This window comes from Squalius cephalus (assembly GCF_949319135.1).
Source record: "Squalius cephalus genome assembly, chromosome: 5".
Lineage (NCBI taxonomy): Eukaryota > Metazoa > Chordata > Actinopteri > Cypriniformes > Leuciscidae > Squalius > Squalius cephalus.
Window position 1 is genome coordinate 41,504,102 of NC_137126.1, and position 23,265 is coordinate 41,527,366.

General features: G+C 37.5%; 1 protein-coding gene across 2 annotated transcripts; it reads left to right on the forward strand.

Moving 5' to 3' along the window:
• Positions 1-1,586: 1,586 nt before the first annotated feature.
• piwil2 (piwi-like RNA-mediated gene silencing 2) lies at positions 1,587-23,137 on the forward strand. 2 transcript variants are annotated; one of them, XM_079871691.1, is made up of 23 exons: positions 1,587-1,649; positions 2,330-2,784; positions 3,556-3,652; positions 5,860-5,971; positions 6,403-6,603; positions 7,986-8,096; positions 9,843-9,960; positions 10,045-10,169; positions 12,367-12,447; positions 12,692-12,805; positions 15,127-15,315; positions 15,552-15,636; positions 16,562-16,651; positions 16,788-16,928; positions 17,250-17,363; positions 17,977-18,165; positions 18,355-18,456; positions 19,141-19,257; positions 19,868-19,956; positions 21,831-21,936; positions 22,117-22,370; positions 22,546-22,653; positions 22,758-23,137. In XM_079871691.1, exons 2-23 carry the CDS (start codon positions 2,344-2,346, stop codon positions 22,912-22,914), a joined length of 3,141 nt encoding a protein of 1,046 aa, XP_079727817.1. In that variant the 5' UTR covers positions 1,587-1,649; positions 2,330-2,343; the 3' UTR covers positions 22,915-23,137. The 2 variants fall into 2 exon arrangements, with proteins under 2 accessions (XP_079727817.1, XP_079727818.1); XM_079871692.1 differs by lacking the exon at positions 15,127-15,315 and having other exon boundaries at positions 22,758-23,135.
• The last annotated feature ends 128 nt before the right edge of the window (positions 23,138-23,265 follow it).

Below are 23,265 nucleotides of genomic sequence, written 5' to 3' on the forward strand. Positions count from 1 at the left end.
GCAAGCTTTTCAGAATCTTTCTTCTTTGTTGTGTCAGTCCGCCACACAGAGCAGAATGTTAGTAATTCTCTTGAAGAATGATGAGGAATATTTCTGAGATAGGCCTATATGTTTAACTAAACAGGATGTGGAAAACAGCACCAGATAAGACATGTAGTTTATCTGACGGTCATTATCGCTCTCCTGCACGGTGAAACAAATACTGTATATCAGTGAGAGTTCATAAGACTGCAGCATCATCTGTTTTGTGAAATATTTTCTGGCTTTGACATGGTGAACTTTGTTCAGTAGTGGCAAGAAAAGGAATTCTCATGCAGCAAAGTTTTACCAGAGTCCTTGAGGAAAAGGTGTGAACACTTTGAAGAACTTTTCAAAGTGTTCACTATCCAAAGTAGACTATTCCTTATGCTGTTTTTCTTCTCTTTTGACTTTTAAAACGTTTCATGTAAATCCAGATTTGTTTTTATTAGTTAAAAGCTTGCATTCAAAATTAAAAAGATTTTTACTTATTTTCTGAATTTTTCATTCAAATTGTATGGGATTAGATGACACCAAGCATGAAGAGGTTAATGCTCTGCCTTTCTAATTTGTATGGGCCCAGCAGGTTGTTTTTGTTCTATAGAGGCCATATTATACATTTCTCTGAGACCACACACGCCACTTTTTTAAGTGGTGTCTTAAAGAGGACATGGGCTTTCAGAGATACTAAATTTAGCAGTTTGACCATGACAGCATCCTTTGGGTTTTTTAGAAATAGGCTATCTGACAATATCAGAAACATCACCTATATGTAGAATGGAAAGATGGACAGGATGTATGCTGATTCATTTTCAAATATATATATATATATATATGTGTGTGTGTGTGTGTGTGTGTGTGTGTGTGTGTGTGTGTGTGTGTGTGTGTGCTAGGCCTATGCAGAAGTGCTCATATAAATCTAAAAATACAAATATACAAATCTTCTATAAAAATATTTGTCAAAATCTTTATTTTCTAATCAGAATTAAAGAGAAAAGAAAATCTAAAGATTATTTACATTCAACATTCTTGCTTGTATTTGAATGTGCCTTAATCCTGTCTAAGAGTACAAAAAATAAAATCTTAACAAAAAGGAAATTGATTTCATGTTTCTTATGTAAAAAAAAAAAAAAAAAAAAAACCTGCTCAAAGATGTTTGATGGGTAACAATCTGTCCCATCATGCATCTCTGCAAAAGAACGCTTTTAACCACGAGCACAACAGTGAAGCGAATCGGTTCTTCTGAATGGCAATTTTCAATGAACCGGGGAAGTCACGTGAAGGCACACTGGGAATTTTTCCTATGCATTTAACCCATACACGTTAGTGCACACACATTAGTGAACATCACACACCCTGAGCAGTGGCCATTCATTGCGGCGTCCGATTCCTTGCTCAAGGGAACCTCAGTCGCGTCCTGCTGGTATTAAGAATCGAACCCGCGACCTTCGGGTTATCAATCTGACTCAAAGCTCAAAAGTGTTCCCAAACGTCCATTTTGATGATTCATGAATTGTTTTGAATGAACCGTTGAAAAGAATCGGGAATCGGAAAACATTACTGATTCAGTGTTTGTTCAGTTGAACTTAATTTAGTTCTACCCGGCTGCTGGATCGAACGGTTGGTTCATTGTCTCACAATATAAAATTCTAAATATTTTCAGCTAAAGTAACATTTACACCAATTTTACAATGTTATGCACGCATCAACCTGATTTATTTATGAAAATTATCGAATAGAATAGTTTTTTTGTCAATTGCGTTCGTCAGTCCGTCGAATAATCTCAATTTGACGTCGCGCGCGCTGTCTAGTGTAACTGAAGTTAAGTTACGGTCGACATAAAAAAGTACTATATTCACGTAGGTAATTTATCTTTCTCTTACAATATAAAATGCTATTTACTTGAATTGGCAAATCATATTTTATAAGTGAAATAATCTCAGCTGTTGTTATAGATCCTGTCAGGCTGACACGTGCTCATGTCGACTTGGGTAACGAACATGACTCGCTGTTTGCACAAAAGCCATAGTCTCGATTGCAATCATTGGACTTATATTTTGGATGTACTAAAGCATGTTTCTGTTCTGCCGCAATCTTGCACAATGACTCATAAATGTATTTGTTGCATGTTGTTTAGATTAACTCATGCAAATGTATTAAGAATTGCTTATTAATCAGTGCATTGGTATTTACTAATATGATTTAATGCCTAATAGGTCTGCAGTGCTTTGACAATGTTTTAGATAGACATGTCAAGAAACCTCCATTGATTTTTGTGCTTTGTTTTTGTCAGTTGCAACTTGCATTGAAGTGCATTAGGAAGAAATGGATCCAAAACGACCACCCTTTCCTGGTCCCCCAGGGGCCACCCGTCTACCATGGCTGCAGCCTGCAGAAGATCAGGGTCAACTGCCTGACCAGTCCCCATTGGGGCGAGCCAGGGGTCTTGTCCTGTCTAAAGATGAACCTCTACCCGGACGAGGTAGAGCCCTAGGTGTACCTGGAGAATCGCCTGTGCGATTTGGCAGAGGAGTGACTCAATCTGTAAGTGAGCCTCTGGTGGGCATGGGTAGAGGAGTGCAATTACCGATGGAAGAGGGAAGTTTTGGGCGAGGCCGAGGTTTTTTGCTGCCCACTCCTGAGCCCACTGTTGGGATAGGTAGAGGGGCTGCTTTGGGACCAGTGCTTACCCAGGACATTGAAAGATCAGATGTGCAGGAAAAGATGCCTGAGCTGCAAGCAGAGGTGGCTCCAATGATTTCCAAGGTAAGTGGTGGGCGTGGTTAGGGGGCTTTTTTTTTTTTCTTTGATAAAAATTGCTATTATGATATAAAATGCAATTAAAACAATTCTAGGTTTGCTGTACTTGTTTGTAGGATTGCACAATTTGGCCAATGCACAATTTTGTGATTATATATCAATAAAAAAATATACAAAATAAATATTACTCATTCAATGTAACATTTCACTGTAAAATAAAAACATTGAATATTGCTTGTTTGTAGGGCCGGACAATTAGGCCAAAAGTTTGTGATTTATATATCAATATGGTTATATTTTTATTATTATTATTATTATTATTATTAACTAAATAAAAATATAAAATTACAACCAAAAAAAAGCAAAATACTATTGTAAAATTTCACTGTAAAATAAAAGCATTGAATATTGAAGAAATATAATATAATAATGATAATACTTTTATTTTACATCACAACTGTATTTATGCCTAACTTTTATGTTGACACAAAACTGCAGGGAGCCCTTAAAGTTGTCTCATAAGCGCTTCCCATTACAAGTTTGGGAAGATGGTTGTCGCATGTTGCGTTCCCAAATCCCAAATTTGATAATTGCAGTGCACTAAGCCATATCGCAAATTCGGTTTTATTTTAATTAATGGCTACTTTAAAAAAAAAACTAATTGGAATTAACATTTGTGTCACCAAATGGCTGTTTATTGTAATATATCTTCTAGATAAACACATTTGATTTGGTAATAGATTTATGCATTAGGTCTCAGGTTTGGATTTCTTTTAGGTTGATGCTCCTGGGACAGGGTCATCGCTGGTGTCCATGTTCAGGGGCCTGGGCATTGAGCCAGGAAAGACCTGGGGCAGAGGGGCAGCACCTATTGGTATGTGAGAGAACAGAGAGAAAAGTTTTATTTTTGTTTCATTGTGTGTCTTAATATTTTCAGAAGTGACTTTTAAATGAAAAGTTCACCCAAAAAAGTCCTGTCATCATGAACTCGCCCTCTTTCTGCTTGACCTTATTTTTTTCATGGAATACAAAATGAAATGTTTAGAAGAATGTAAAAGCTGTTCTTGTCCATGCAGTAAGATAAGAGTCCATCTGCAGATCCAGCAATGACAAAAAGCACCATAAAAGTAATCCTTATACATTCAATATGTAGCTGATGCTGACATCCAACCTGCACCCTCCAAAAACTTAAAGGTGCATTGCGCAACATTTCATGTTAAAAATACCCGTTTTTCTAACTCATACATGCTTAAACAATTGCCTGATGGGCTGAATGAGCCCTTCTCTGATCACTGCGATTGCCTCTATAATCCTGTACAGTAAAATAAATAAGAGGGATTCGGGACGGAATTTGAGACTGGGCGTGACGTCATGCGCGTTCACGCTCACCTGGCTATGTCTGGCTGGTTTGTGTATTCGCCGCCATTCTCCGAATCAGCGAAGACAACTCGAGCGACAAAAGTAGAAGATGGATTCAAAGAGACCGGCTTGTAGTCGATTCCAAACCCCAACGCAAACTCCACGTAAGACAAAGACACATGCGTGTGGTCCATGAGCGTGCACACCTCTGGTTGCAGTTTCGCTTGTCGCCAGAGGGGGCATAGTTCTGCAAAAACTCAGAGACTTGCGCAATGCACCTTTAAACGCAAGTGGTCTTAAAAGATGCATTTGAAATGGCTGTGAAGCTGAAGACGACAACTCCCATGATTCCACGCTCATTCACGGTGTCAAGCTACGCCTTTGTAATTGTTTTGAATAAGTGACCTCTAGCTTTGAAAATTACATACTTTTAGTTTAGGTCACTTTTTTTGGCCTAAAACCAAAAATTACTGTTTCGCCAAAAATGTTAGGTAGCCGAAATTTTTGTGGATTTCTAATAATAATAATAATAATAAGAAGAAGAAATGTTGTCTTAAGCACCAAATCATCATATTAGAATGATTTCGGAAGGATCATGTGACACTGAAGACCGAAAACATGTATTAAAATAGAGAGCAGTTATTTTAAATTGTGTTCATATTTCACAGTATTACTGTTTTTCTGTGGTTTTTGATCAAATAAATTTAGCCTTGGTGAGTATAAGATGCTTCTTTCAAAAACATTACATTACGCTGAGATGTTTGAGCATTCATTCAGGCTGAGATGCAGCATTTGGTTTGTTAAAAGATGAAAGCTGGCACCATAAGAAGCAGGGCCTATACTATACATTATAAATGCAATGCATCTTTCTGTATATTGTATTTAATCAAACTCGTACCTGTTTCATCATTCATGTCAGGGCTAGGTTAATTGGAGTGGGCATTAAATTGTGTTCCATCATTCTTGTATCCTTGGCAACACCAACAAAGTAAAATAGTCATCACTTAGACTTGTGAATTACTGCTCAAGACAGCAGGAAGGTCAAGTAGCTAATAATGAAAACAAACTTAATCTGCAATGTAAATACAAATGATGAAAGTAAGCCCATTAATCTTGTATTTAAGAGCTTTTTTCTTTGGAAGGATTTAAATAGTGCTTAAAAATAGTGCTTGGCTTCTGTATCGGTGACCTTTTTACGTTTTCGCCTTGCGCACAACTCTTCGGGAGCCACTGCTTTTTTCAGACTGCACTTCACAGCAGACTGACTGGCTTAAAAAAATATTTTTTCAATGCAAACATGACATTTTAAGATAAGACTTCCAACCTTTTCGAGCACTAATAATACCCTATGGCTCATCACAGTGTTTCTTATGTTCATAATGCAACGGTTCTGGAATTAAACAAGCTGTCTTAACCAAGATCTTCCTATAAGCAGCTCTTCCACTTGATTTTTCTGACAGTGGATGTCAGATATCAATGTCAGTACCAAAAAAAAGGAGACTAAAACAATTCAACAAATCATGTTGAATGTCCTCATAGTGAGATGGCATCCTGCCATCCTGATTCCGTCCACGTATTACGCATCACGAAAATCATGTTTTTTTTTTTTTATGTGTATCATCTCCTACAGTTTAGTTAACGCAGCAGGCTGTCTAAGTGTTTTGTGTGTGAGTATAATTCTGTTATTTGTCTGTATTGAATGTTTTCTCTGTCCTTAATCAGGTAGGGGTGCAGCGGGTGATTTTGGGGCAGATGTCCAGCCCAAGCCGAGCATCATTGGGGCAGTCGCTCTGACTCCAGAAAGAGGAGACACTTGCTTAGAAGAATCCATCAGGTGATGTTCTCTAGCACCACCCAGGATTGTTTTTTCTTTTGCTTGTTTTCTTAGTCCAGTTTCTTTATCACTAATTTTTTATTTTACATGGATAACATTCTCTTTCATTTCATTTCAAACCTGCATTACTTTATCTGGAAGTTGGAAGATTGTAAGTGAATAAGAACTCAAATTTGTGTCTGTTCATCACACAAGGCTGTCATATGACTTCAGACAAGTTAAGCCATATGGATTACCTGTATGATAATTTTATGGGATTTATGTTGTCTTTTTGGAGCTTATAATTTTTCTTCATTGAGGAAAGAAAGTCATATGGTTTGGAACGACATGAGGATGAATAAATGAGAGATTTTTTTACTATCCCTTTAAAATATGAATATTGAAATGTATCAAAATGCTGGTCACTTGAGTTTCACTTTGTACATTTACAGTTTCCTGGGCAGAGGATTTGTTGGTGTTGGCAGAGCAGCATTGCCTCATATGGGTGTAGGTCGTGGACCGATTGGCCCATCAGGCCCTATGTCTCCCATTGCTGCCCCTTTCTCTTTGGCGTCTGCTGCCTCCATCTCTGAAGAATCTCCGATTGTTCCAGGAACACCCACTAAAGTTGAAGTGAAAATTGAGATAGTGAAGTATGAATTCTTTCAGTCACCTCTGATTGTAATTTTGGATCATTTCAAGCAAGTAAACACGTCGTATGTAATTTGCAGTATATACAACGTTCAAAGGTTGGGGTCAGTAAGATATACATTTTAAGAAATTAATACTTTTATTCAGCAAGGATGCATTAAATTGATCAAAAGGGAGAGTTGTAATGGTACAAAATATTTCTATTTGAAATAAATACAAATGTTCATTTGTACTTTCTATAAAACAATCCACAAAAATATTAACTGTTAAGACTGGTAATAAAAATAGAGTATGTTAGTTTTACATTATAGATATTAGGGGTGTGCACAACTTTTCGAATATTCGATCTGTAATTATTATTCGAAAAATAAAGTACTATTCGAATTTTACTACATTGCTTTGCTTGCCATAAATGCAGTGAATCCATGATAAATCCCAAGCGCTAACTCACAGTAATAATTAAATGCACTGGGTGGCGCTGTGGAGCGTGTTAACAAGTTGTTTGTATTTGATCAGATAATGTTGTCGTCTGCCTCGCCAAGTTTGGAATTAATTGAAAATGATCTTACAAAATGAATTTGAGTTATAATATCATCACCACAATGAGAAATCACATGAAATCCAAACACCAGTCATTGAGGAAAGACAGCTGTCCATCACTGCATTCATGACTGCAGGCCAGCTAAACTGGACCCCGCGTGTCCGAGATGATAACTTATCTAATAGTAAAATGATTTTGAGATATATACTTCCTTTAAGTTTCGTTGAGGGAGACGGGTAAGAACAGAAAACGCAAAGTGCTGTTAGAAACTTTGCTTAGTACACTAAGCTGTCAGAACAGCGCGTTTTCTCACTCGAGCATGTGGATATTATTGTTTTTCTCAACATAAATGTGAAGCAATATAAACACGATAATCATATGCTGCTGACTCGAGTGTATGTGTACGTTCTGTTCGATAAGTGGCGCAGTCTGCTTTATTGGGCGTTTTTTTCCATTCGCGCTGCTTGAGCTTAAATGCTTTTGTTCTTTATATTTTTTGTTTACACATATTGTTTAATGTTTTCAACTAAAAGAAAACTTTAACATATATTGTAAGCTTGTTGTGTATATTGCCTAATCGTAAACTTGTTCAGAAATGGTGACAAACACTTAAAAAAAAACCTTCTTTTTTGTTAAACATCTTTTAAATAAACGGATATTCGATTTTTATCGAATGCAATAATTTTGAAAAATGCCCATCCCTAATATATATATTCCAGCTGAATTGTGACACAACTCTGCCTAATTCGCAAATGAATCGCTTGATTGGTGTAGTTCTTTACAACAAATCAATCCAACCAGTTGGTATAAACTCATGTGTCTCTCCTACAATGTGTTCTTCAGGGAGCCTCTGCAGAAAATAGGAACCAAAGGCAGTCCTGTGTCCATCGGATCAAACTACATTCCCATCTGCTGCAAAAACGATGCTGTGTTTCAGTACCATGTTACATTTACGTGAGTCTTAAAGACCCCCTAATCAAGTTTTTAATGTTGTTTTTATGTCTATGTGGTGTTTTAAATATGCTTTCATACAAACCATGAGCAAATTCTTCAGTTAACACCATTGCTAAGTATTTTCTCCTTAAAATGCAGTGTACCAAAGACGGTCTCAAAAAAGCCGCTACTGTTTCCTACCATCACAAACATGTAACTAATTTCGTTAACTTGTGGGGCGGGGCTTTTCCTGTCAGTATGATGCTGATGTTGTAAAGAGCGATAGATAAAATACATTACAATACATCGACTTGTAGACGAATTCTCTCTCCATCTACTTCTAAATGTTTCCAATTTAAACATATATGGCTGAATTAAATCAATATTCCCACTTGCCTTTGTTCAGCGTTTACTACAGTTAACAGAGTGTATCAGGTGTACTGTTCACATTTTTACCGGTACCGGTATCGGTACCTGAAATTCGGTGCTGGTACCCAACGGTACCTTTTTTCAGTACTTTAGGCATGTTTACCTCAATAACTATAAAGAAACTAAGTAAGTCATTTATAGAAGTGTTATTGACATTATGCCAGAGCTGTCTTGGTCGCTGTCTGCCATTGTCTGTGATGCTTGAATATTAATAAAAACAACCATTTTAGTTATAAAAAAAATAATTTCTATGAAATGTTTTGTGAATTTTCTAGTAATCAAATGAAGACATAAAACATTAATTTAATTGATCTTAAACTTTTTTTTGTCAAACAACATGCGGCACAACTGAGCTTTGTACTGTTAAAATTACAACATAGAAGAAAAAGTGTGATTATTCCTTAAATAAATTTTATCATTTATTATTATTAGTGTTAGTATTATTATTAAATTGAGATATCTAAATTCTACTATACAATAGTAATATATTATCAAGTTAAACCGAACTTTTATTTTGGCGGGTTGTGGTGAAGAGCTTGGAGTTTCCGTGTGCTAATGATATAACGATAGTTTTTCTTAAAGGAGTCATATAATGGTGCATGCACTTTTACAAGTTGATTGTACTGAAATGTGTGTTGGCAGTGCCTGTACACAACCATCATAAAATGATAAAAATCCATCCAGTGTTTTTTTTTTTTATCTCCTTATATGTTTTCCCCTGTCTCAAATCAACCCGTTCGATCTTGTGACGTCACAAGATCGGATGCCCCTCCCACGATTGTTGATTGACAGCAGCATTTCAACACAGACCCGCCCTCGCTCGTGAGCGAGCTGTCATCATAGTCCGCATTGTTGATACGCTGGAGCAGAATGGCGTCTAAGCGATTGTGGTGTTCTGTTCTTGGGTGCAATAAGGAACACAGCAGTCATTTTGATGTTCCTAAATCCGAACCGCTGAAGACGCAGTGGCTGAGTTTTGTTTTCGGAGGGAATATTCCCCACGATCAACAGCAATGCTTTCATGTTTGCGCAAATCATTTCACACACCAGACTGCTTTACAAATGAGGGTCAGTATAAAGCTGGTTTTGCTAAGAAGTTGCTCCTGAAAAAAGGATCGGTATATCGGATCATAACTTGGCGCACTTTTAATTAAACGTGGGTTTTTCATATGCATTATTTAAAGAAACCAAGTTGTTTGCCCCTGCCTGTCAAAAATAAAGTAGACATTTTAGTTTATGGCCTATATTGTGACCATTATTGATTGAATAATTAAGATTAGCAGCATTTCCTTTAGAACACATGATTAATGAAGTGAATGATTGGCTATTGAATTTCAGCCCGAACATTGAGTCTATCGGTATGCGCTTCGGTATGATGAAGGAACATCGGCCTACCACGGGAGAGGTGGTGGCTTTTGACGGATCTATTCTCTATCTGCCAAAACGTCTAGAAGAGGTTTGTATGCATGTTAGATGTTGTTATTTTCCACTTTAAACATTCCTCATTTCCCAGGTTTACTTTGGCTTTGCTGTGTGACAGGTTGTTCATCTTAAAGCTGAGAGAAAAACCGACAATCAGGAGATCGACATCAAGATCCAGTTGACAAAGATTCTGCCGCCCAGCTCTGACCTGTGTATCCCATTCTACAACGTGGTTCTAAGGAGGTGCGTTTTCTCTTCTTCTGTCTGTATAGTATCAGGATTCCCAAGACACTACAGGGGTTAATGTGTTTTTGAGTTGTTTTCCCTGTTTTGCTCTTTCATGGTTTGGAATATCCTCTTTTGAGAGAATAAAAATTCTCTCTTTTATTAATGTATGACCTCACTAATGGTTTGAAATAAGAGTTTAATGTTTTATGTAGACAAAATGTAATGTTCACAATGCAAAGTGAACCTTCCTTGGTTCATTTCTGCAAACTGAGCTGCAAAAACAGGTGAGGTTGTGACATCAGAACCATGAGAAAAATAAATTGCCTCAAATGAAATTGTCGATACATCAAGGTTAGCCACTTATGACAGAGGTCATTTACACTACCGTTCAAAAGTTTGGGGTCAGCAAGATTTTTTTTATGTTTTTGAAAGAAGTCTTGTGCTCACAAAGGCTGCATTTATTTGATCAAAAATATAGTAAAACAGTAATTAAAATATTGTTTTCTGTTTTAAAATTATATATATATATTCAAAATGTTGAATATATTTTGAGCTGAATTGCCAGCATCATTACTTTGTAATGATAATCATTACTTGTTTACATCAGTCTTTAGTGTCACATGATCCTTCAGAAATCATTCTGATATGCTGATTTTTATCAATTGAAAACAGTGGTTCAAAATAACAGCATTTATTTTATTTTTATTTTTTTGTTCATTTTAAATGTCTCTGCTGTAATTTCTTATCAATTTGATGCATCCTTGCTGAAAAAAAAAAAATTACTGACCCCTCATTTTTTGAATTTCGTTTCATTGATCCAAATGGCCTTCATTGTTTTTTAAAGATTTTATCCCATGAACTTTGCAAACAATGGGAAACCCACATACAACCAAAAAGTACTGCAGTATGCAGTGTTATTGTAAAATCTTTCAAGATAAACTTGATACAATTTCTGATTAAGTGTACTGTGTCATCACTAACAGACATATGGGACAATTTGTAGTGCTATGTTACAAAGGATGGAAACTATACTGAAATAATCAAATTCATACTGAAATAATCATACGTGTGCACCATTAAAACTACACGGTAATTGAAAGACAAAATAGCATTAAAAAGGTCAAACTTGAATAGCCCGGCCTCTGAGAGAATGTAAGATCTCTGTGTTTTCACTGGGCATAATTCTTCCATCTCTGTTACAGAGAGAACTCCTCTCTTGTAAGACAAAACCCTTAGCAGTCGTATCACTCAGTGGATTCCCTCGTGTGTTGTCCTGGAGTCTCTGCACTGGGCCTGTCTGAAGTCAACCATGTTTGAAATCTACAATTAGCTGTGGTCTCGGTGGGGACTGAACACCCTGTTTGCTCTTCATAGCCAGGAGTGAAAACATGCTCCTGAGAGACTGCTCGCTTGCGCCTGCTTCACTCCATTTCCCTCCACTGCGTCTTTTAAAGATCAGAGATGGGGTCATCAAGCAATTTTGGAAAATTAAATAAGTGTAATCGAATTACGGGCCGCGTGACGTAGCAGCCCGAAGAGAAATGAAGACTATGTGTTCCGTTCCGTGTTAAACCAAAATTATTGGTTCAATACAAGTTAAACTCATTCTACAGCACAACAATTTATTTCGTCTTCGAAAGGCCAAAAGGTTACAGTGAGGTATTTATAATTGAAAATGATTGGGTCCATTTTTGGAGTGTTTAATGGCACAAGTGATGCTTGTGATTTTATAAATGATCGTACATTTATGTTTTTGTTTTAGCAAGTTGTTTAAATTGTTATTTTCGCAGCATTACAGTTTTCACATTTTAGGTTGTCATAACAAAGTTATGTTATATATAATATATATATTAATTCAATTAATGTAAATTAAATCATCATAATCAAGTTTTATTGCAAAAAAATCTCAAAGGCTGCCTACCAATAACCATTTGATAATTTATGGCCATTATTAAAGTAAATATTCAGTAATGTATTGGGAAACGCTGCCAGTGTGAAAACACAACGTGAGCCTGCTGTTGTAGTTAAGCTGTTCGCTTGCGCACCACATGAGCAAGCGTTGTGAAACAGGCCGTTTTGTTGAGCCCTGTGGATTATTGCTCCACTTTTTATGTGCGTATGAGACAAGTCGGAGCTACAATGTCTTGTTGACAGTCAGCTCTGAGTCGACATCTCTCACTTTCCTCTCATTCTCTTTTCTCTCCTGCTCCAGAGTGATGAAATTACTGGGGCTGAAACTAGTGGGCAGAAACCATTACGACCCCAACGCTGTTGTGGTTCTCGGCAAACACAGGTATTTTGCACCAACCTGATTGTCCTCAATTACATTCCAACTTAAATTGCTGTGCTCCACATTGTTTGGTTTCACACTGAATAATTCTAGACTTAAGCTTCAGTATTTTTCCACCTGCCTTATGATTACCAGACACATATGAATCGTATGAGCACCACTTACCATAATGGTTTGCATTCTGATTCTCTGTTCAGGGTCCTGGTGATTGTTTGTACCTAACTGTGTTTGTGAATGTGTCTGTCAGGCTTCAGGTGTGGCCTGGATACTCCACCAGTATCAAGCACACTGATGGTGGCCTCTACCTCATTGTGGACGTCTCACACAAGGTGCTGCGAAACGACTCTGTGCTGGATATCATGTGAGTTTGATCATTAGAATACATCTAAATGCTACTTCATATGCAGTTTCTGTGTTTCCTCTGCATTGCAAAGATGAGTTTTGTTGGTACTGATTTCATTTGATTGGTAGCAGACCTATTGTGTCTTATTATTCTAATTGAATTTGAAATTTGACACAAAAGATGGTGCATACATTTAATTATGTTACAAAAATGTTTTTTTAAAGTGAAAAATTCCCATAAAGGGTTAAAATCAATTTAAACTTATTAAAAAAGATAATTTCTGTCACTACTGCGATCTGACCACCACACAGATTATAAAGAATATCAAAAACCTCAGGAGTCATCTGTCCACGGCAGTCCTAAACCTGCCAAGATACCAACACAATAAATACACTTTGCAAAATATAAATATGTGATATAATATCGTTATCGATAAAATCCTAGAAAATATTGAGACATAATATTTTTTTGTCAATATTGCACACCCATACTTGTATAGTTTTTCTATTTATTTATTGTGTGTTGTACTTTTAACTACTTCTCTATTTACTCTACTCTGTTTATGCCAGTGGATAGCATTTGATGCTGACATGGAATAAAACAATTCAAAAATAAAATTGTATTAAAAATAATAATACAATTCAGGGCTCGCAAAATCGCCTGCCCGACGTCCCGGGGCTATTGTGTTTTCCAGTCGGGCTACCAAAATGCATAACCGGCCTGCCCGACGGGCTATCTGAAATAGTGTTCACGTCAGTCTTGTTAATCAGATTCAGCATGTTCTTTATCTTCAATCCGCTGCGACGCCGAGCAGAGTGCACGTCAGAAAGAGAGGACAGGGCGTGTGTGTGTGTGTGTGTGTGTGTGTGTGTGTTCATCTGAGTCTCATTGGTCCGTCACTACTCGTCAATGTCAGAATATTTGAGATGACCAATCAAATCAAAGTAGGCAGGATTTATGTTCACAGAAGCTGCTGAGCGCGAATTTGAGTGAGCGACTGACGCTTCAGTTTACGGTCAAGTGTGAGAAGATGTAAGTTGCTAAACTAAACATTTCACATTTGACAGTTTTTTAGGTCATAAATGTGAAACGAATGACAAAAATAATCAGGCAAATGATTTCGTTTGAAACAAATATACTTTTGTCGAATTTCGCCATTTTGAACTGAAAATAGGCCTATGTAACGTGACGCATGTAAGTTAATGTAATAATTAGATTACTGTCATTGTGAGGGGACAAGAAACATTAACAAAGCCGTTTTCATCATGTTAGGCATATAATTAATAATGAATGTGTACATGTTGAGAATTAATATAATACAATTTGTAGCCTTCAGTAAATTCAGGAAGAGACAGGGCAAGATGAGAGAAAAAGAAAGATGATGGATAAGAAGTGAGAGCAGGTATTGACAAATAATCTACTGTCCGCTGACATGGTTTTAAAGCTATTGTTATCCAATTTTTTTGGCCTTCAAAACATCTTAAAATGCACGTATGTAGATCAGAGAAATCAAAATTTTCCCCGAACTCCCCTGACTAGCCCGCCTCACATTCAGGACCTCAGTGATGATAAAACCCTGCCATCTGCATGTTAATGAAACTAGTTAATAGTGAGCATTAGACCCTAAACTAAAATGTTACCTTTTTTTTATTTATCATACCCTCATTGGGGGCTGAGCCACAGACACACACTGATTCATGTTCCACACTGGTCACACACATTTCAGTTCAGTTAGAACCAGATGCATATTTGTATTGATTCTAATTTGATTATTTTAGATCCAATTGTTGATAGTTGTGTTTTGAAAAAATACTTTGATTCATGGTTTTGACTCCTAACCAATTTTCTACATTAAAAATTTTTTTTTTTATTTGGGCTAGTAAAATTCATTTCGGGCTACCAAAATCTGAAGAGTGCCTGCCCGAAGGGCTACCAGCAATTTTGAAATTTTGCGAGCCCTGCAATTTCATTAAAAATAATAATAATAAATTGGCCTGCGTATGAACTTCCATATCAGTTTGGATGCTTTTGTAACATTAATTTTCAATGAGAGTTGGACATTTTAGGCAATTTGAATGTCAGAGACAATTGGTCAAATTTATTCAGAGTTCCTAACAGCGATTTAATCTGTGTTAGTGAGAATGAGGCCTCAGAAAGCAGCTGACTGTGTAGACAGAAAGGCAGCTCACTAGGTTTTGGATCACATCTCATCTATAAAAAAAAATCAAATGCATGCTAAACTTTAGGCTCATAATCACTCTAATCAGTTTGCAAAAATCAGTGCAATGATGTCAATTGCTTAACCGTGTTGCCTCCGAATACCTGTTTGTCTGCCGTAGGAACCTGATTTACCAAGGAAGTCGTGAGAGTTTTCAGGACGAATGCACAAAGGAGTTTGTCGGTTCAATCGTCATCACTCGCTATAACAACCGCACTTACCGTATCGATGACATTGAGTGGGCAAAGTCCCCCAAAGACACCTTCACCTTGGCTGACGGATCTGTGACCACGTTTGTCGATTATTACAGGTTCATGTGCAATGTGGGGAACCCACTTTTCTGATTTAAGTCCAGAATGCATGTAAAGGACACGACAGCTGGACAGTAAATTGTATAACTGGATTATATGACACAAATGACATTGTGAATGTCCTTGCATTTGTAAATTGTAGCCCATTATGACAGATATATGTTGGTTTAAAGCGATAAATTACAGTTTTATGGTTTGTTGTGTCGATTTTCTAATCAGCTTTTTATATGCACAGTAAGAACTATGGCATTACCATAAAGGAACTGGACCAACCACTGCTCATCCATCGTCCAAAAGAGAGGTCCAAACCAGGAGGAAAGGTGATCTAATGCATATCAAGATTGTTGGACTAGAAGTACTGTAGATGCTGTTTTGTTTGCTTATAATGTTTTGAGTTTGTTTTTTTTTAATATATTTTAGAAATGACTGACAACTGCATGTTAGTCAGTGGTTGTTTGAATAACGTTTCACAGGCCTGACTGAATTCACACTCCATGCTGTCATCTAGTGGTGTCATTGGGTGCTGTACATTTAATAGTAATTTATTTGGCCTGGTAACTAGTTGGCAGGGTCTGCATTTTTATAGCTATTTACTATGCTTGTCGATGAAAGGTGAAATGAGAAAATGTACCAGTCATATACACTACTGTTCAAATGTTTGGGGTCATTAAGATTTTATTTTAAGAAATAAATACTTTTATTCAGCAATGATGCATTAAATTGATCAAACGAGACGGTAAAAACATTTATAATGTTACAAAAGATTTCAAATAAATGTAATAATAAGAAATGTTTCTTGAGCAACAAACCAGCATTTTAGAATGATTTCTGAAGGATCATGAGACTGAAGTAATGACTGCCAAAAAAATCAGCTTTGCCATCACCGGAATAAATTATATTTTAAATTATATTAAAATAGAAAAGTAATTTTAAAAATGTTATACATTTTTTATTATACCAATATCACTATTTTAACTATATTTTTCATCAAATAAATGCACCATTGGTGAGCATAAGATGCTTCTTTTCTACTAAAAGCATTAAAAATTCTTATCAACTCTAAACATATGAATGGTAGTGTAGTTTTTCCATCACATACTAACCAGTCTCATGGTAAAATGGCTCCTCATAAAAACATTGAGGCAGATTTTGTTCCTCAATTGTTTGTTTTGGTGACCAATGTGGAAGGATTTTCATGACGATTGGGATTGTTATTAACGTGAATTTCTATCTACTCCATAATAGGTAATAACAGGTGAAATCCTTCTGCTGCCTGAACTCTCCTTCATGACTGGCATCCCTGAGAAAATGAGGAAAGATTTTAGAGCCATGAAGGTACGAATCCATCACCAGTCAAACAATCTTGGCACATTAACAGGTGTCAAATTGAGTCAGCTGGGTGAACTCTTTATTTTGGAAACTGTTCAGATGGGGTCAATCAAAACTATCTCTCTTGTTCCCTGTGTTTCAGGATCTGACCATGCACATCAATGTGGGAGCCGAACAACACACCCAGAGTCTCAAAAAACTGCTGCACAACATCAACAGCAATAATGAAGCTCTCTCAGAGCTGGGCCGCTGGGGCCTCAGCATCAGCCAGGAGATTCTAGTGGTGAGAAAGGAAACAGACACCTCCGTACTGTACTTGACAGTGGTAGTTTAGTGTAGGACCCTCTTTTGTTTTAGATGCATAGTAAAAGAGAACTTTGTTTTCAAATAGACAAAATGAAGCTTTCATTTTATCCAATGCAAGTAATTTTCACAATCACTTATATTGAGACATACTGGTCATATATGTGTACATCTGTGTTGTTCACCCTTTTAATTAACTGCATTAACTGTATTGATTGGCTTACTGTATTTTTCGTTCATCATGATCCATTGGTGTTCTTTTAACTAACTTGAATTACTTAAACGTTTTGTTCCTGCACAGACTCAAGGAAGAACTCTCCCCAGCGAGACCATCTGCTTACATGCAGCCTCTTTCGTCACATCTCCATCAGTAGACTGGTCCAGAGAGGTGGTTCGAGACCCCTCCATCAGCACAGTGAGTCAGAACAATCAGAGCTCGGACACAGCGCAGGGTGTTTGAGCAAAAAATCACTGTAGTCATTGGTTTGCTGGGGAGTGGTCAGAAAATGCACAATTGATGCTGACGGTATCACACCATAGAAAGAAAGCAGCCTCGTTTGGCTTGAGTTAAATTATGGGTCTTTAAAACCACTGAATCGACTTCCTGAACAAAATGACTCTTATTTAGGTTCATTTTAGTGAATCAGAAAAATACAGCTGAACTAGTATGGTCTGAATAAAACAAACCAGAGTCACTTTGTTCAAAAATCAATCAAAAACATACTGTTGGGCCAGGGTAGTCTGATTTCAGAACAAAATGACTCTTATAAATTGGTTTGTTTTAGTGAAAGCAAAAACATACAGCTGGACCCGTGTAGACTGATTGAATTAATGACTCTTATTATCCATTTTTTTGTGAATCTACTGAATTATTCTCTGACTAAACTGTAAAAGAGAAGATAATTATGCTGTATAAATTATCTTTTGTTGTTTTGAATGTGAAAAAATTTAGCCCTAATCTTTCACATTGCACCCAAGTCTTAGTTCATCCTCTCTCTGTCTCCTGTCCCATGATTCCTCTCTGTCAGGTCCCTCTGAACTGCTGGGCTGTTTTCTTTCCCCGGCGGGCAACCGATCAGGCAGAGGAGCTGGTGAACACTTTTACAAGGGTAGCCGGACCAATGGGCATCAGAGTTGAGCGGCCCATCCGCGTAGAGTTACGGGATGACCGAACTGAGACATTCGTCAAGAGCATTCACTCTCAACTCACCAGTGAGGTGAGGAAGAAAACTACACAGATAGACTTACGAAACTGCAATGATTAAAAGTTTACTATTCTCTCAAAGAACATCTCCACGGACCATGGTTCTTTTGGCTTTGTAGTATGTTGAAGTATTATCTAAATACCATAGTAAATGAATATGGTTCTTAATTTGGCTCAAATCATTTCCTCTTCTGGTTTTCAGCCCCGTGTGCAGCTGGTCGTGTGCATCATGACCGGAAACAGAGATGACTTGTACAGTGCTATCAAAAAGCTCTGCTGCATCCAGAGTCCAGTACCGTCACAGGTTTGAGTGAAACACAATGTCTTTGCATTTTATAGTTCAGTTTCTGAATTTAAGCCAAACATGTACACTACCTTCCAAAGTTTGAGGTCGGTAAGAGTTCTTCCATGTTTTTAATAAGATTCATATGCTAAGCAAGCCTGCAATTATTAGATCAAAACAGTGCTATTATGAAATACAGTGAAATTACAGTTTAAAATAACTGTTTTCTATTTTTTTAAATTGTAATTTTTTTTCTGTGATGGCAAAGCTGAATTTTCAACAGCCATTACTCCACTCTTCAGTGTCACATGATCCTTCAGAGTGTCCTGCTTAATATTTTTGTGAAAATCATGATGCATTTTTTTCCAGGATTGTTTGTTTTAAAGAATAGCTTTTGTTTTAAAAAAAAATTCTTACATTTTTTCAAACAATGTAAAAGTATTTTGATCAATGTAATGCATCCTTGCTGAATAAAAGTATTAATTTCTTCGAAAAAAAAATCTTATTAGCACCTATTGAATAGTAGTGTAGATTTAACAGTAATTAAAATGTTTTTGTCTGTAAGACAATACCTTTAATTTTGGAAATGTGGCATATTTTCATGTGAAGCAGAATATACAACATGAAGAAAATTATACAATACAATCATCAGTGCTGTTAGACATTCCATATCATGTCTGAATCTCAGTGACTTTTATTTTATAGGCCATTAACGTGCGGACAATCTCCCAGCCACAGAAACTCCGCAGCATCGCTCAAAAGATCCTTCTGCAGATTAACTGCAAACTGGGAGGAGAGCTGTGGACAGTGAATGTTCCTCTGGTGAGTGTGTGTTAATCAGACCTTTTGCCCACGGGTGGCCCTGGAGTTACCGTACTGTGTGTCATTCAGTATTTGATTTTTTTTTTTTTTAATGCTTAAGTAAATATTGAGCATTAAGAATGAACTTGAAAATGGTCACTGCACAGTGAGAAGCAATATACGATAGCTAGGTGTGATCCATTGTCTAGTGTTTTTGTTAACGCATTATTTTCATGGGTTCACATCTTGATTTTCCTCATGAGTATAAAACTGTTCCTCCAGATTTTAAGAGACATTACCTCAAAAACCAGCAGCCACAAACTCATTAATAGTCTTGAGTTGGAAAGAAAAACATTCAAATGGCATTAGTATTAATACGTCTTTTTAAAACATTTCTTTGTAAATAACTTTTCCCACTTTATTTATCTTTGTTCACAATTTTTAATAACCTATAGTAGATTAAATATGAAGTCATGGATGATAAAGAAAAAAAGCATGAACTTAAGAGCCCTAAGTGTCACGCATTATTCCTTCTGAATGGTATTGATTTTGGATTGTTGCAGAAAATAAATATCAGCAAATGGGATTAACTAAAAGGAGAACTTCTAACCACTAATTTTCATTGGAACAGAAATGCCTGATGGTGATTGGGGTGGATGTTCACCATGACGCGAGCAAGAAGAGCAGATCTGTCATGGGCTTTGTGGCAAGTCTCAACAGGTAACTTTATGAAATATAGTGCAGTTGGACTCATTTAACATCCCAAATCACAAAGTACATAAACACTACCATTCAAAAGTTTGGGGTTGTTTTTGAAAGAAGTCTCTTATGCTTATTTATTTGATCAGAAATGCAGCAAAAACAGATCGCAAAATGTTTTATGCGATATTCCAATTGCTAATTTATTTCCTAACTGTTTGTGTTCACTTAAAGGGTTACTTCAGGATTTAGCATTAAGCTTTGTATTAGTAGAAAACCTGTAGTATTTTCGAATTACCATGCTTTACACCCTCATATCCCCCTGAGAGGAGAGATTTATGTATTTTTTGTCTGGAAAAAATCCTCCGATGACGCAAAAATCGTCATTTTGCGTCATCGGAGGATTTTCTGGCCAGAGGCTAAAGACTACAGCCAGTAGATGGCGTTGTTCCGCATGTTTTCAGCCCGCCCATACAGGGTGGGATCTCACTCAGAGAATGTACACAGTGTCAGCCGTCTTTCTTTGGAAGCTAAGCTAGCAGGCTCTTGTTCTGTGGAGAAAGCTGAATAGTAGGAGAAAGCTGAGTAAGTAACCATCCTCCTTTTCCCGGACTTGTCCGGCCCGATCGTTCAAAATGTACAGGATTCAGCTTTTGCTTTCTGCGGTCGCTATTCCTTGTTTACATGCACACCTTTTGTTTCAATCTAACTGAATTCATTCCGATTGGTGAATTTGAATGTAGTGTTTACATGAACGCTAAACAAGTGATCGGTTGATGTGCGTTTTACCATTGCTAAGAAAAATTCCCGCTCCCCCGTGAGAGATGCGAGACCCGGAGCGTCTCAGTAATGACACCACCGGTATCGCGCCGTTCTCCCGCGGCCGTCAGCCTCGTCCTGCTCGCCACAGTAAACATGATGAATGAATGGCGACTGTAGAACGCAAAAGCCGAATCCCGGACATTTTGCACGATCTCTAAATCCCTTGCAAACTCATCACGTAGGCTAGCTTTGTTGTTTTAAACTGCGCACTCTTACCGGTAGGCGTGGCCTCCTGAGACAGCGAAGCAAGTGCATTCTGGGAGTTGTTGTCTTTCATCCACATAAGCCAAAAATAAATTTTCTGGCTTTTCTCATTCTAGAAAGCTCCAAATTAAAAAAATTCTTCACATTTCTTCTACTTAAATGACCTATTTTAAATACACATTCATCTTCCCAGAGGTGAAGTATCCCTTTAAGACGTTGTTTAGAGAAGATGAATACTCACCAAGCTGGGCATTTTGACATTTCTGTGTGTTTTTTTAAGCACGAACCGGAAGCTCAGTTCACTTTACTTGTCCGTGTTCCACTACTTCTCGGAAGCACTCACACATAAAGCCGCTTGGGAAACAGTATCACTTTCATTACTTAAGGCAGTTTTAATTAACTCTTTTTTATTATTATTAATATTATTGAGCAGTCCTGCAGTTTAGCAACAGTAGACTGTATTTTATTACAATTGCTGATCTAGCTGATCTATCGTGAAGTTTGGGCTTTTAGGGAAGAATGAAAGCACACGCACTTCTTGCTGTCATTGCTGTAGGGTTGCTGTCGTTGCAGTGTCTCCGCTCTCAGCAAAGACATTGCAAATTTATTGTCCTTTTCAGACACCTGGTAGAACTGAATGTAGGGAAGCAATTTTAGCTGCGCATAGAAATATTTTCCGTCAGCTGATCCACTCTTCTGATCGGCCTTTATAGAGACCACCGATCAAACTTTACAAAGCTATTATCGGCAGATAACAGTCGGCTCCTGATCAATCGGAGCACCCTTAGTGGAAATTAAAATGCGCTGCTTACAAGCAGCAGATGTGAGATCTGTGAATCAGACCTAACCCTGTGTTTGTCCCGGTTTAGCATGCTGACCAAATGGTACTCCAGGGTCACCTTCCAAATGCCTCACGAGGAGATAATCAACGGCTTCAGAGTGTGTCTGTTGGCTGCCCTGCAGAAATACTACGAGGTAAAAAACTTAATAATATTAATTAGATAAAATATAGGCTCTACAACAAATGTCAAATGACAGCTCTAGCCTTGTCGAAAGGGAGTCAGTCAAAGGCAAAACATTCTTTTTTTCTATTTCAATACTCTACAGCTTTGGTATTTTTACACTTGACCATCCTACCATTTTATATTTAAACAGGTGAACCACGCCTTCCCCGAGAAGATCGTCATCTATCGCGACGGCGTGTCAGACGGACAGCTTAAGACCGTGGAGCTTTACGAGATCCCTCAGATTCTGAAATGCTTCGAGACCATCCCGAACTACGAACCGAAGCTGGCTTTCATCGTGGTGCAGAAAAGAATCAGCACCACCCTGTACTCCTATGGATCAGACCACTTCGGCACCCCCTCGCCAGGAACCGTGCTGGACCACACCGTCACTAACAGAGAATGGTTGGTTTACAAGAGCTGAAGCTTGTGCTCCGCGTGCAGACTAGGGTTCTACAAACGGTGCCCTAGAATCTGCAACTACGTGTGCAAAGCATTGCAGAACTGACATCTAGTCTAGTGCATTACCAGCAGGAAATAAAATGTGGTATATGTATTGACATTTTTCTCTTCTCTTCAGGGTGGACTTCTACCTAATGGCACATTCGATTCGACAGGGTTGTGGCCTGCCCACTCATTACATAGCAGTGTACAACACTGCAAACCTCACCCCTGACCACTTACAGAGGTAGGAAAGTAGTTCTAGTTAACTGGTGTTTTTTTAACTGAAGCTGTTCAGATGTGTGGATATTAAAACTAAACAAAAATCTAATTAAAAAAACTTTTTCACAGGTTGACCTTCAAGATGTGTCACCTGTACTGGAACTGGCCTGGAACGATACGTGTTCCTGCACCTTGCAAGTACGCCCACAAACTGGCCTTCCTGTCTGGCCAGTACCTCCATTCAGAGCCTGCTATCCAGCTCTCAGAGAAACTGTTCTTTCTGTGAATGAGACCCGGTCAATGGCCGGGGACCCCAGAGGTGTGGTCTGCATCTTCAAATCTTTGTCTTTTGTTCTTGTTTTTTTTATTAATGTTCTTAAGAAGTGCTGTTCAAAATGTTCTTTGCATGTTATTTGAAACATCCTATAAGTGTTTGTTTTTTTCTCTTTGTAACACTAAGTTGATCGCTTTTGTGGCGCATTACTGATTAAAGTGCATATGACTCTGTTTTTTTCCCTCAGTGTCTTTCTCATCAGTGATTGTATGAAATAATGCTCAATTGTGTATTTTCTGTATTACTAGATAATTTTTTCTTGAGTAAATGGAAAGAATAATTCGGTAAAACTTTACAATAAGG

Excerpts from the sequence above, each read along its gene's own strand:
- piwil2 (XM_079871691.1), top strand. The coding sequence starts at position 2,344 with ATGGATCCAAAACGACCACCCTTTCCTGGTCCCCCAGGGGCCACCCGT. Across the intron at positions 6,604-7,985 it reads GTGAAAATTGAGATAGTGAA|GGAGCCTCTGCAGAAAATAG; the intron begins GTATGAATTCTT and ends TGTGTTCTTCAG. Across the intron at positions 21,937-22,116 it reads CCCTGCAGAAATACTACGAG|GTGAACCACGCCTTCCCCGA; the intron begins GTAAAAAACTTA and ends ATATTTAAACAG.